This window comes from Tachypleus tridentatus, chromosome 13 (genome assembly GCF_004210375.1).
Source record: "Tachypleus tridentatus isolate NWPU-2018 chromosome 13, ASM421037v1, whole genome shotgun sequence".
Classification (NCBI taxonomy): Eukaryota; Metazoa; Arthropoda; class Merostomata; order Xiphosura; family Limulidae; genus Tachypleus; species Tachypleus tridentatus.
In genome coordinates, this window is record NC_134837.1 from 185,830,006 (window position 1) to 185,845,383 (window position 15,378).

Sequence of the window (15,378 nt, forward strand, 5' to 3'; positions counted from 1 at the left end):
GATATAAAACTATTATTATTGACTGTGTGATATAGTGATATAAAACCTATTATTGACTGTCATGTAGTGATATAAAACTATTATTATTGACTGTGTCATATAGTGATATAACACTATTATTATTGACTGTGTCATATAGTGATATGAAACTATTACTGACTGTGTCTTATAGTGATATAAAACTACTAATTTTGACTGTGTCATATAGTGATATAAAACTACTATTATTGACTGTATCATATAGTGATATAAAACTATTATTATTGACTGTCAAATAGTGATATCAATCTATTATGATTGACTGTGTCATATAGTGATATAAAACTGCTATTATTAACTGTGTCATATAGTGATATAAAACTACTATTACTGACTGTGTCATATAATGATATAAATCTAATATTATTGACTGTGTCATATAGTGATATAAAACCTATTATTGACTGTCATGTAGTGATATAAAACTATTATTATTGACTGTGTCATATAGTGATATAAGAATATTAGTATTTACTGCTTCATATAGTGATATAAAACTATTATTATTGACTGTGTCATATAGTGATATAAAACTATTATTATTGACTGTGTCATATAGTGGTATAAAACAGTTATTATTGACTGTGTTATATAGTGCTATAAAACTATTATTATTGATTGTGTCATGTAATGATATAAAACTTTTATTATTGACTGTGTCAAATAGTGATATAAAACTACTATTATTGACTGTGTCATATATTGATATGAAATTATTACTGACTGTGTCAAATAGTGATATAAAACTACTATTATTGACTGTGTCATATAGTGATATAAAACTATTATTATTGACTGTGTCATATAGTGATATAAAACTTTATTATTGACTGTGTCAAATAGTGATATAAAACTACTATTATTGACTGTGTCATATATTGATATGAAATTATTACTGACTGTGTCAAATAGTGATATAAAACTACTATTATTGACTGTGTCATATAGTGATATAAAACTATTATTATTGACTGTGTCATATAGTGATATAAAACTATTATTATTGACTGTGTCAAATAGTGATATAAAACTATTATTGACTGTGTCATATAGTGATATAAAACTATTATTATTGACTGTGTCAAATAGTGATATAAAACTACTATTATTGACTGTGTCATATAGTGATATAAAACTATTATTATTGACTGTGTCAAATAGTGATATAAAACTACTATTAATGACTGTGTCATGTAGTGATATAAAACTACTATTATTGACTGTGTCATATAGTGATATAAAACTATTATTATTGACTGTGTCATATAGTGAAATAAAACTATTATTATTGACTGTGTCAAATAGTGATATAAAACTACTATTATTGACTGTGTCATGTAGTGATGTAAAACTATTATTTTTGACTGTGTCATTAAAAAAGGAAGAATTAGGCTGTTGTTTAGAACGTGTTCAAATTATCTCTAGGCTAGATGAGATAGATTTTCTTCTCAGTGGTAAGTATTAAGCCTTGTAGCCCTCCCCAGTGGTATGTCTGCGAAGCTACACCTTTAAAAACCGGGTTTCGATATCCGTGGTGGGCAGAGCACAGATAGCCAATTGTGGAGCTTTGTTCTTAATTCTAAACAAAGAATCAAATATTAAGTCTCGTATCTGTGAAAATCATGATGAGTGCAGCACAGGTAGCCATTTTTGTAGTTCTGTGTTTAAGAAACCTGCGAATTAGGTTTCGTATTTTAAATTATTGATTAGGAAACACAAGCCAACGTTATCGTTTTATCACCAGTTATTATAATTCGTACCTACTTTACGGGCCTTAAGCACCATCAAGAACTACAATGTCCTTTGTCACTGGGAAGCCATGATTTAGAGTTATATTTTAAATGTATTGAAGGCGTAATTAAGGAACTGCTCATTTCAATAGAGAGCAAATGATCTTTAGATACACAATATTTGTCATTAAAGCGATATGTTCTACCAGCTTCTAGAATTCAGTGGTCAGATGCAAGGTTTTCATCTGTTACGTTTATTGTTTCTGACAGAGAATATATGATCACATACGTGGTTTAAACCAAAGATAATTACACTTGCGTTGATCAATTATTCATTTTACACGATTCAGAAAGGTCAGGATGACCTTTAGAGGACTATGAGTTGCCCACCTCTTTTTCATGCAATAAAATATTTACGCTTCTTGAATTAAACAAAATAACAGTTGTTCGATATTGTTTCAATAAAGCTATTTGAGCAAGACGACCCGATGGAAAAAGCACAACAGAAGAGTAGTTTCATTTTAACCTTTAAGAAATAAATTTTGCCTTTTTTATTACTTGCACTCATAAACCAGTTTTATAGGCTTTTTCATGGTTTACAAAATGTCACGTTAACCATTTCGTTTCCAGGGTCAGCTTATTAATACATGTAAATTTTATTTGGTCATTTCTGGTGAACTAACGTTATGTAATCAAAACAATAGGAATTTCACTAAAAATCACGAGAAACAATAGAATTTCTTAAAAAATAAAGGACACTTTTCATCCCTTAAAAATTTGACCGCTAACATGGGAATATTCTATCCCTACAATTTAAATAACTTTAAGCCTACGTAGATCAATTTCTACACATACTTTTGTTTAACATGTTGTTAACAGAAGGGCTATAGTTTTACTGCGACCACCAGATGGCATCAACTGAATGATATTTTAATTAACAGATATTCATAGCTTCCAAAGTTGATGATTGTACATGTTTTTGTAATTATATATATATAATTTATTTACAATTATTGCCACAATAAAAACAACAATTATTCTTTAAATGTTATTTATTTTTTGTGGAGCTTACATGTTTGAAAATACTCTTACAAATCCAATGTAATCAATAAATAATTCATGCTTAAAGTATAAACGTAAGAATAGTTAGTGCCATCTAACGGACATAAATATTATTTAGTGTAACATTTCAATTCCCAGTAAGGAACAATCAGTTGTGTTTTGTTTGGTTGTTGTTAAGCACAAAGCTACACAAGGAGCTATCTGTGCTCTTACCTACAGGCATCAAAACCTGCTTTTAGTGTTGTACGTGAATGTTTACCGCATAGTTATTGAAGGGCAAGACAACAACGGTTTTCCAACTTTAGAACATTAATTACGTTATGTTTTACCTAATTTATAAAATAAATGTAATTCATTATCCCACTTTGGAAGATTTTCAGTTTTTAAGAATCGAAAATAGCACCACAATTACTTTAATAGCGCCATCTATTACCCAATACAAAAACAATTTCTATTTGTGAGTAATACGTTTTTAAAAAAGATTTATTGTGAAAGCTAATAAAAAATGAAAATATGTTCTCATGTCAAAGATTCATAATTCGTCTAGTTATAACACATCAGAAACTAAAAACTGTATTTTTACGGTTTTTAAAAGTGTTCACCCTTATTTCCAGGGTAATAAACACATATATCCCAGATGAGATCATTTCTATTTATCTATCACACTTAAAAGTGTTTCCAACGAATGTTCCTTTCATAACAAGCGATAAATTTATAGGCAAGATACTTTATTCAATCTGGCTATAATGTAAAACGACTAATGTTAACGTAAGACACGTAACTCTCAAAGCATCAGATTTCATTTTTACTATTTGAGCAGTCTCTTCTAACAACTGTGTATAACCGAGAGATTTTGGTATAACACAAAGTCACGTATTGAACCTTAACAACAATTAACAGAACAAGATGTTCACACACTATCGAGTTCGATTTTAGGCTACAAATATTATTGTACTATTAACATTGCTTATCGTCTTGAATGACGTTTTGATGAGATGAAATTTTTCCTGTAAAAATTTACGATTCTTCTTCTTGTGTCGTGTATATGAAAGTAGGATTTTTTATAAAGTATTCTAATTTTTATCTATCTCTTATCCTGTTTTTCAAAGAAGTGATTAAATTAAATATTTGCAACTGTTATATTTCACAATCCTTTCATCCCTAAGTGGTAAACTTAATAAAGGCTTATAATGGCAAAAATTAAGGTTCGATACCCAATATGAGCAAAACACGGATAGCTTTTCACTTAAACGAAAACAATTTACTGTTTAATTACTTAAATCATACATTTAAAGTGTGGTGAGTTTTATAGTTTGTTAAACAATAAGTTTGATCCCAACCTGCTTGAAAATATGAAATGACAAACACACATTTCCAGTAGGGAACCTTTATTCATTCAAAACCATGATCTTACTATCCAAATTCCTTGGGTAAAAAAAAAAAGAGATTCACGAAATTCGTATTGAACAAACTTTAGTACGCGTACCTTGATACAGCGTTCAATAAATAAAACAGTAAGATATGTTTCTACATTTGTCTAACCTTTAATTAATTACGACAAAGATATATATATATATGTACATTTCATACGACTCCAACATAAATTTAACCACAACAACATACAAACAAGAATAAGACAGTAGCTACATCAAACTAATAACCATAGCATTATCAATTCTAGATTAAAATATGGCATAGTAAGTTTACCAATAAATTTTCTAAGATACAAAACACCAACTAATTTCACTTCTATTTGGATGTTTTAATAGCATTACCGGCTGTCTCATTAACTATTCATTCCTGTCCACTGAGAAATACAGATTTCCATATGCTTACTTTAAAAACTAGGATATGTGTAACCAGGGATGCTGTTTTTATTTACCAGAAAGAGTTACAGCTCATCAGTAACAGCTCTGTTACACAAATGTTACCTTGTTGTATAACGTACAACTCTTAATACATTTTCACTGAAAATTAATAATCACTTCTCATAAATAGGAAAGAAAATTAGTACAAAATTTTGATTTTTACGAGAGTTTTCTCTCAGATTTTCAGAAGCCAAAACTTGTCAGAAGTGTCGATTCCAAAGGCTCCAAAAATTCCTAAATGTTATCCCCTGCCATATGCTATGAGATTATATTCAAATATTTGTGTTTTAAAATCACAAACTTTATAAAGAAAAGTCATCCTTAAAAATATCTATTTTTAAGTTTATTGAGCTTTATCAATAGAAAACTTAAATTATTTATTAGATTTTTTTGGTCTCAATTTCTTTCAAGCTATATTACAAATTGTACAATTGATTCCCTTGAATAAAAGTTCAAAAATTGATAAAGTCTGGAACAAAGTTATCTGCTGAAAACTCAAAGAATATTAAACAAAGTGTATATAGTGTTATAGGTTAATAAATATCTTTAAAACTTATACAGAGTATTAAAATTATTTTTATATGAATTTATTTCTGTTCATACAACTTAGGAAGCTTTAAACTAACCTGAAATGACAGTAGAAAACCTTAAGTGCATTAATTTAGAAACACCAAACAAATACTATCGGTTTTGTAATTCAATATCCTAGCCAACCCATAAAATCTAAACGTAGGAAGATAGATAGGTAGAAGATAAACTCTGAAATGTTTATAAACTATTAAACACTGAACTTCTTTCATTTGTTTTAACATACACATTTATATATTTTAGGTTAGATCTAAAAGAAGAATTAGAGGGTATATTTTACTGAGGTAAAATAATATTTAAGTTATCTTTAAGACATTGAGACACTTCCATAGATAAAGTGCTTTATTCTTGTACATGAAGTATAAATTTCGTCTACAATTTTACAAAAGGCCCAAAACAATGTTTAACACTACATTTGCTTTTTTTCTCTCTTTTACAGTAGAGTTAAAATAGCTGGATAATCTAGGTAGTACACTGAACGTGTTTCTAACCAAGTAAAACTTTCCATTCATGGTTATGTTACAAATAAAAGGTTCTAAGTAAAACTTTCCATTCATGGTTAAGTTACAGATACTAAATCATACATTCAAATGAGCACTACGAATATTTCACACAACATAATACAAACACACAGAGAAAATGAGATTCTAAATGTGAAACAACTATGATTAATACTACACCATTTAGTTTCTTTAACTCCTCATTTTTAACAAAACAAACGACAAATGTTTTCCAGAAAACTATGCACCAATGTAAAAGTTACATAACTGGAATTCTCTAATCATGTCAAAGTGTTTCACCTAGCTTTTCTTTCACCTGCTCGTTGTTTTTAAGAAACATCCCTAGATTTAAGTCATCATGCTATAACCATTGACTGTGTTTTTAATGAAATAACAGCACAACATAATAATGAGTAGAAATGAAAATCACACGAAAATAATTTCCAATTATTATCTAAACAGTATTAAAGAAATTAAACAAAATAAAGCCCCCACCCCATTATGACTAGAACTTGGTTTAAAGCCTTGTTCCACTGATGCAGAAACAAAAAATAGTACATTTAATACCTATATCCAAACTTTGGTAAATATACGAGTGAACACATCTGAAATTGAATGTGTTACAAGCCAAAAAACACAACAAAACGAGGTGTGGATAAAAAGTGTGGGGCAGTTCTACACTATCTCCCGTAAAACCAGATCATTAATAAACACAGAAGAGTAAAAAGATTTCAAGATGTGCGAGTATTATGGGCAAACATGGGCAGTTCATAAAAATCTTATCATACTGCCTTGTGCAGTTAACATACACATCAAAAAATAATGAATCAGTCTATAGATCAATTTAATCCAGTTATCATGTCTGAGTTCCATACAAATCTTATTAAATACAAATTGGGTTCTTGGACTTAGTATGGTGTAAATCTATTATATCCACTCCGGTATACAGCAGCCTGAAAAAGCAGATGAAATTTGTGTTTAACCCATTGAGTTTTAAAACAGTTTTGTGCTATAATACCAATGAAAGGAAAGAACCACTGAAAGACTTACTAAATAAATAGATTATTCTGAATAAATAGTATTGATTACACTATGTTACACAAATTTTGTTCCTTGATAGTATGTGTTATTTCTTAATTGCTTATGTTATAAAAGTACAGAAAATGGCCATTATTCCCTTCAAACTTTGCTTTTGTCACCTGGATAATGAAATTTAGAAATTAACCTATTTTCTATGTAAAATCGAGCAAATTTGCACATTTTCATTTACATAAGGTCTGAATAAAACAACATATGAATCACAATTTACATGTATTTATACTAAATATATGCAAAAATGAACAAAACTGTTTATAAGTGATTAGTTTCTTGACATTTGCGACTGTAATGTAAATCATTTTCACGTATCAGCCTCCACACAGTCTCCCATCATGTTTACGTTATACGTTCCTTGGTAACGGCATTTAAAGTCCAATATATATTGGTTGAAGTGCTCACCTTGCTCCTCTGAGTATGCTCCCATGTTCTCCTTGAATTTATCAAGATGAGCATCAAGGAGATGGACTTTCAGGGGCATCCTGCAGCCCATTTTGCCATAGTTCTTCACCAGGGCCTCAATCAGTTACACATAATTTTTGGCCTTGTGATTGCCCAAGAAGCCCTGAACCACTACAACAAAGCTACCCCAAGCTTTTTTCCCTCCCTACTGAGCTTCTTGGAGAATTCTGTGCACTCCAGGATCTTCTTTATTTGTGGTCCAACGAATACACCAGCTTTGACCTTTGCCTCAGACAGCTAAGGGAAGAAGTCTCGAAGGTACTTGAAGGCTGGAGACTCCTTATGAAAAGCTGTGACAAATTGTTTCATAAGACCCTATTTTATGTGCAATGGTGGGAACAATACCATCTGGTGGTCCACTAGTCACTCACACTTGACATTGTGCCTCTCTACAGAGAACTCGGTCCATTGTGGCCAGTGCTTTTCGTTGTAGTGTGCTGCAGTGTCTATGCTGTCCCAAAGGCAAAGATAACAGGGAAACTTGGTAAAATCTCCTTGAAGACCCATCAGGAATGCCACCATTTTGAAGTCTCCGATAACTTCCCAGCTATACTCATCACACTTCAAAGGTCTTGACATTTTAGCAAAGTCTTAACATTGTTGTATTACTCTTTGAGGTGCACCAAATGAACCAGGGGAAGAGACAGATGCTTATTCCCATTATGGAGCAGCAGAGCTTTGAGGCTTCTGGATGAGCTATCAAAGAAGAGGCACCACTCGTTCAGGTTACAAGCAATTCCAACTGCCTAGCACAGACCAGATAGATTGTGGCAGAAGCAGAGCCCATCTTGACGAGTGAGAAAGCTTGAAAAATGTCGGTGATGCTTCCTCTGACTTATGACTTGCACACGTTTGTCTAATAAATCCCCCTCCTTGAGTCTAGATGTCAAAAGCTCGGTATTTGGGTTTGTTAGATCAAAATTGTCCATCTTACCTTCTAGAGTTTTTTTTCAGTGACTGCAAATAAAATGAATTGCCCGGGTTTGTCTTGATCCCTGACAAGCAAATATGCCTTGTAGGCTTCACACATTTTAGCAGATGCTGTCACAAAGTACTTTTTCACTCTTGTTTTGATATATTGGTTACATACATAGCAGAATGTATCTTTAGAATGCTTGCAGCTTCTTGATGCCATCTGATAAAATCAGATAGCCAGCTAAAACTAAACTCAAGTGGTGAGTGGTGAGCCCCTGTATATATATTACTGTGGAAAGTTCTTCAAAATTCTAAAAGGTTCTTGAAAATTCTCGTAAGTTCAAGAAAATTCTGTATCAGCTACTCAGAACTGACTCTACCTGGAATGTTCTGGAAAATGGGTAAATTTGAAAATTTCATTATCCAGGTCACAAAAGCAAAGTTTGAAGAGAAAAACAGGTTTTTTCCATTTACTTTAGGCATAAGCAGTTGGGAAATAACACTTTCTGCCCAGGAACAAGAAAAAGTAAAAATTTTGTTACAGAGTGTTATTTGATTCCAATGTAAAGTCGGAGACTAAATATGACGATAACACTAGATAGATTAAGCTATTATTAACAGGTATAACCTGTTTTATTGTTTTTTAAAATATATATATAATTTTATAATCACGTGCCTTTAATGTTAGGTTTACTCACTTTGAAAATACCTCTGGAACCAAGAATGAAGGCTGTTAGTGATTTGTAGACAACACTATCCACTCAGGAAACATTTATATTCATCAGAAAATATATCAAATAAAATGAAGCTTTGGAAAACCTAATCCATGACAAATTTCAGACATATACATGTAAATATAACATTACTTGAAAATGTTGTAGTAGAACTTGTGCAATACTTGTGAGTGATTCAACTATTTATTACTTAAGCCATATATTTCTACCTTATTCAAAGCTGTGCTCACCCCGTAGCCAGCAACTGGACCAATACTGTGCCCTAAATATGGGTCTGTATATTCTCTGCCATATGTGTAGTAAAGTGACGGAGACCTAGAATGAGAGTAAATTGTTTATAAATAATTTTACAGTTGTTTGAAACAAGTCTGAGGAAGCTTTAAACTAACCTGAAATGATAGTAGAAAAAACCTTAAGTGCATTAATTTAAAAACACTAAACACATACTATCAGTTTTGTAATTCAATATCCTAGCCAATCCATAAAATCTAAATGTATGAAGACAGTTGCTAAAACTATTTTAACTTCATGATTTTACACTTTTAAGGATTTTTTAACATTTACAATATAATTCAACACTACACAAAAGCCTAAGTAAAAGGATACCAATTTATTTCTAAAAGTTGTTAAATAATTCTTTACAAAATCATTTAAAAGTTTAAACTTTTGTTGAAAAGTCAACATGATTACAACAAGGGAAAGTCTTCATATGTTAGTCGTATTGATGTTCTTCTGGGAGGGACCACTCCGTACGTAGATGATGGTACAGGTAAGGATGTAGTGTATCGACTTTCAGAAACCCTTTGACAAGATCTCACTGAAAAGGTTAGGAAGTTGATCTCTGTAAGGTGTGTGGGACAGGGTGTCTCACTCAGTAAAAAAAACTGGTTAGATAGAAGAAAACAGAGGGTTGTTACAAAAGTAGTTCATTCAGGCTGGATTAATGTCACAAGTGTGGTACCTCAGGGTTCAGTCTTAGGGCCTTTGTTCTTTTTTATCTATATTAATGACATAGATGAAGGAATGGTCAATAAATTACCAAAACTTGTAGATAATATTAAGGTCTTGGGTATTTCTGGCTGTGATGAGGATGCTGCTGATTTACAAAATAATTTAGGTCATTTAGTGAGTTGGGGAAATAAATGGTAGATGGATTTAATTATACCAAATGCAAGATAATGGATGTTAGTTAATATAACTTGAATCATAAGTATAGCTTGGAAAAGAGTAACCCTTACAGTGTCATGGTACTTAGAGTTCTGGTTCATGAGTTTCTTAAGCCACCCAAGCAGTGTGCTGTTGTTAGTGGTGGAGGAAATTGTAATTTATATTGTAACTACAAAAATACTGATTAGAAGTCTCAAGAGATTATAATTCATTGTATAATGCTAAGTGACATTTTATTTAGTGTGTTCAGTCTTAGGTTCCTTACCTGAGAATGGATGACGAATTGTTAGAAAAGGTTCAGAAGAGGGTTACTAGGATGAAACCTGGACAGAAAGGTTGTCATACAAAACAGGTTACGAATAGAAGAGTTAGAGATGACCTGATTGAGGGGTTTAAGATTGTAAAGAAAGTGATAGTGTTAATGCATCACCTTTTCTCATACTTAATGGTGAGAACAGCATGCAGAGAGGGAAAAATATACAAAATTTAGCAAGATAGGAGTCATCTGTGGCTAAGACAGTCCTACTTTACTAACAGGGTAGTTGATCATTCATTTGTTTGTTGTTGGACTCTCTGTGCTGTTTCTTCCTTCTTAATAAATTAGTATTTAATATTTAACCTATTCACCAGACAGTTTTTTATTTATTAATAAATAAATGTTAACTGATACACCACAATACTCACTTCTAGTGAAACATGAATGTTTGTTTTAATATAAGAAACAAATGTTTTTTTTTGTAGAGTTGCTTTAATACTTGCTGCTGTTTTGTTTCATTATAGCTTTTTAACAAAACTGTAAAGATTAATATTGATTGAGGAGTGGCTTTAAAGAGTCAATAACATTTGATCTTTATTGTGAAATTTGTCAACCATGATCAACTATCTGTTGAATTGTGAGTTTAATTATATCAATCTTAAATTTTTATAACAAACGTTATAAAAATTAAATTTTCAAGAAAATTAACAAACGTAAAAAAAAACAGCACTGGTAACTTACGTTTAACACAATATTTTATGAAATCATAAACAGATATAAACAAACTGATTCAGAACTTACCCTGCTACTGTTCCATACGTAGCAACTGGTTGAGCTGCCACAGCTGCTGCTGCATAGCTTCGGGCTGCAGCGGCTGTGTAAGCTGCACTAGCAGCATAGGTAGCCTAAACAAATGGGAAAACAATGTTTTTCATAAGACCATAATGATGAGTTAGTTAAACACAAAGAAATATCTGACAAGTATACAAGTAACTTTTGTTTTATTTGGCTTTCATTTTATAAGTGAATGCACTGACATCATATGTACCCTATGTAAGTCTAATTACTAATTAGTTTACATCTATGTTTTGATTAGAAAAATATAACAGATTAATAATTAGGCTTAACTAAGTTGTTGTATAAACTAGTCAAAATATATGTATGTAAGGTTGAGTCAATGTATTTACTGGTAACTGATACCTCTCTAAGGTTGAATTAATGTACTTACTGTTAGTTGATACCTCTCTAAGGTTCAGTTAATGTACTTACTGTTACCTGATACCTCTCTAAGGTTCAGTTAATGTGCTTAATGGTAACTGATACATCTCTAATGTTGAGTTAATGTACTTACTGGTAATTGATACCTCTCTAAAATTGAGTTAATGTACTTACTGATAACTGATGCAACTCTAAGGTTAAGTTAATGTATCTGCTGGTAATTGATACCTCTCTGAGGTTCAGTTAATATACTTACTGATAACTGATACATCTCTAATGTAGAGTTAATGTACTTACTGTTAGTTGATACCTCTTTAAGGTTGAATTAATATACTTACTGGTAACTGATACATCTCTCAGGTTGAGTTAATGTACTTACTGGTAACTGATACCTCTCTAAGGTTAAGGTAATGTACTTACTGGTTACTAATACATCTCTGAGGTTCAGTAAATGTATTTACTGGTAACTGGTACACCTCTAATATTGAGTTAATGTACTTACTGGTAACTGATACCTCTCTGCTCCTGCATAAGCTAGAAAAGGGTCTTGATATATACCTGCTGGAGTAATAAGCCTGAAATAACAGAAGTGAAGACATATGTTAATAACAGAAAACTCTGAAAGTGTATACAGTGTTAGTATTAAAAATAAAGTACTGACAATAATCTATACAATCATTTATTATACAGTGAAACATAAATAAGTAACATTTAATTCTTATTCACCCTTTGATAACATTTAAAATGAATTTCATGAAATTTTAATATGACTCAAAATAATACACATAGTTAGTTTGCAGACCCAGGTTTTCTGGGTAGATCAGGTGGAAAACTACCTAAGTTGAGCACAAACAAAGAAACATTTTTTCCGAGCAATCATTTCAAGGTCACCTTTTGTGTATTTCTAAAGATCTTGAAGCAAATAACAAGATAATAAAATATCACTAATGGCTTTAACAAAGTGGACCAGGAAGAATTACCTCATGTCTTTGTAGCCAGAAAAGGAAGAGAATAATTACATTCTTGTGTGTCAAAATAAGTCTGAGGTGATATTACAGGTAGGAAATATTTACTGCATTTCTGGAAGCTTATGTATATATTATTTATGTTAACTAGTGTTAAACCTAGTTGTGGTGAAAAGGAATTTACTACATGTTGTGCGAACAGTGCAATCAGCAAACAAAGAAAATTATCTGTTGAAAATACTCCTTCCAATTCATTGTCTATGGGTGAGTATTTTTAAAGATGTAATGAAAACTTGTCAATTGATACTTTGAAACATTTAAAGAGTAATTCAAGTGTTATATTTACTGGTGCAGAAACATGTCAGGATGGATGTCAGAGAAAAGTACTCACGGAGCATATCCATGCAGAGCAGTAGCAACAGCTGCAGCTGCCGTCAATGGTGATGGATGTCTGGTAAAAATGCCTCTTGCTCGTCCCCTCTGAATCGCTACTCCACGCAGAGCAGCAACTAACATTGAAAGAGAAAAAGAACAGTGTTAGGAAAAACTTAACTCCTATCTCTGCTAAATAAGAATATTTCCTTAATTTGTTGAGAATTATTCATGTAACATCAATTACTCATCTATCAATACATTAGAAAAGAAACAAAAAAGGCAAAACTAGTGGATTGTATCAGAATAGGAAGAAACAGTTAACATGTTACTAGTAAAGCTTACACTTCATTGTAGTAGGACAGTTATTTAAATGAACATGTTACTAGTAAAGTTAACACTTCATTATAGTAGGATAGTTATTTAAAAGAACATGTCACTACTACTGTTATCACTTCATTATAGTAGGTCAGTTATTTGAAAGAACATATTATTATTGAAGTTATTAGAATTATTTAATAACTTTTTAAATAATGTTTGAGAGATGTTTTGTTATTTTATAAAAAGCAACATTTTCTGATTTCTTGAATCTTAAATTTATGATAATAGTTATTATTTTATAATTTCTACCATGAGTTTTTCTGAAGAAAATAAAAGTAGAATAAAAATTGGGGGGGGGGAGATTTTTAAGTAAAGAGCTATCTGTACTTAATTTTGAAGTGATAGGCTAAAGAGAAGGCAGCTAGCTAACACAAGTTACTGCAAACTCTTTGGTTACTCTTAGCAAGAAATAGTGGGATTGACCTGCACATTGTAACACCTCAAGATTTCAAACACCATGAGACTCAAAGTGAGCCACTGAATAATCAAGTCCGATTCTTGAGAAAAAACACTCAGTGTTTGTTCCGTGCTCTGTTTTAATTATGCAAACGTGTATACAGAAACAAGACATTTTTAATACAGTAAAAGCATAACAAATAGAGAAAGTTTTCTTATAGCAAAGCCACATTGGGCTATCTGCGGAGCCCACTAAAGGAATCAAACCCCTGATTTTAGCGTTATAAATCTGGAGACATACCAATGTACTAGCTGGGGGGCGATAGAGAAAGAAGGAGAGTGCTCATCAGTAAGGAAACCATTTACACATAGTCATAAATATGGAAGGAAATCTATTTAACAACTTACTTAGTATACAAAGAAAACATTGGTGTTAGATTGAATAGTTACCATTTGGTATAGTTGGTGTTTTCTTTGTTTGACTTCTTGCTGTAGCATTGTTCACCTGATACAATATACACATCAGATTTAGAAAAACAATGAATTAATTACTTTAACAGGGCTTTACATTAATGTTAATATACTATAGAGTATATTAAAAGAAACTGTAAAAAAATTAATTGACCATTAAAGGACTTTCACTGCTTCCAAACAGTTTACTACATTAATCAAGAAAAGTTGTTAAAAATTCCTTATATTAATTAATATATTAATTTCAAGAATTTACTTTATTCTTCCAACAGAAGAAAGTAATTTAAATATTCATGTTAATGTTAAAACTATATTCAGAGTAACAGAGCAAACTAGATTTTAATATTCTTGTTTAAATATATATGTAAAGTTATCAGGCATTACAGTTCATTGACTAACTAGAAGCTTTATATTGTAATACTTTATATCACTGGATTGTATTTAAAACAACATAACTTATGAGATAAAAATGTCACAAACTGGATAAAGAAATATATAACTTATTCTTATTTGTTTCCCATAGAATACATCTACAGTAATTATGAAAAAAGGCTTAAATGTTTATTAAGATACACATTTCCCAAAGCATGATTAATACTATATTAGTCTATTCTCTTACAGTTTATAACCAGCCTCCTTTCACCATCTGATGAGAAGTGCCCACTTCTAGTCATTACTTAATATTGTGAAAAAGATGGATAAATAAAAAGTTAAAGCAAAAAGAGTTAGGTTCATCAAAACAACAACAATAAAAACTGCTGTGTATCAGATGATCATGACCAGACTTGTGGTGATGAAAACAGGATGTCAATCACATGAAAGGTTCTTCATTTAGTATGTAGTTGGAAATAGTACCAACAGAAAACAAATTTTTATAAACTTTCTATGATATTTAGCAAGTATGGTTTTGGTGTAGTCAGCTACAAATATAGGAAGAGAAATTAACAAAAGGATCCACCAGAGGTTAAAATTAACATTAATAGCTATTTGAAATGAAATAAATCAACAGATGGTTACATAACAGTAAAAATACTAAATAATATATTAAATTCCCTCATGCAAACTTGAAACTTGTCCACATAGACATCAGTAAAATGAACTTATTATTAATATTATAAATTTAATCTTTTTAAATATGGTAATACTACAAGATGGTCTA

General features: G+C 31.1%; 1 protein-coding gene across 8 annotated transcripts in view; it reads right to left on the reverse strand.

Annotated features, from left to right (window-relative positions):
- Positions 1-4,202: 4,202 nt before the first annotated feature.
- The window catches only part of LOC143240815 (RNA binding protein fox-1 homolog 1-like), a 135,247-nt gene continuing 124,071 nt past the window's right edge, over positions 4,203-15,378 (reverse strand). For 6 of the 8 annotated variants that reach the window (XM_076483926.1, XM_076483925.1, XM_076483924.1 and 3 more), the window contains 6 exons: positions 14,199-14,253; positions 12,991-13,108; positions 12,137-12,209; positions 11,218-11,321; positions 9,203-9,308; positions 4,203-6,740 (listed from right to left, as the gene is read on the reverse strand). In XM_076483926.1, coding sequence (XP_076340041.1) covers positions 6,696-6,740; positions 9,203-9,308; positions 11,218-11,321; positions 12,137-12,209; positions 12,991-13,108; positions 14,199-14,253 — 501 coding nt within the window. In that variant the 3' untranslated portion in view covers positions 4,203-6,695. The remainder of the gene's footprint in view (positions 6,741-9,202; positions 9,309-11,217; positions 11,322-12,136; positions 12,210-12,990; positions 13,109-14,198; positions 14,254-15,378) is intronic. The other 2 variants (XM_076483927.1, XM_076483928.1) reach the window with 1 other exon arrangement.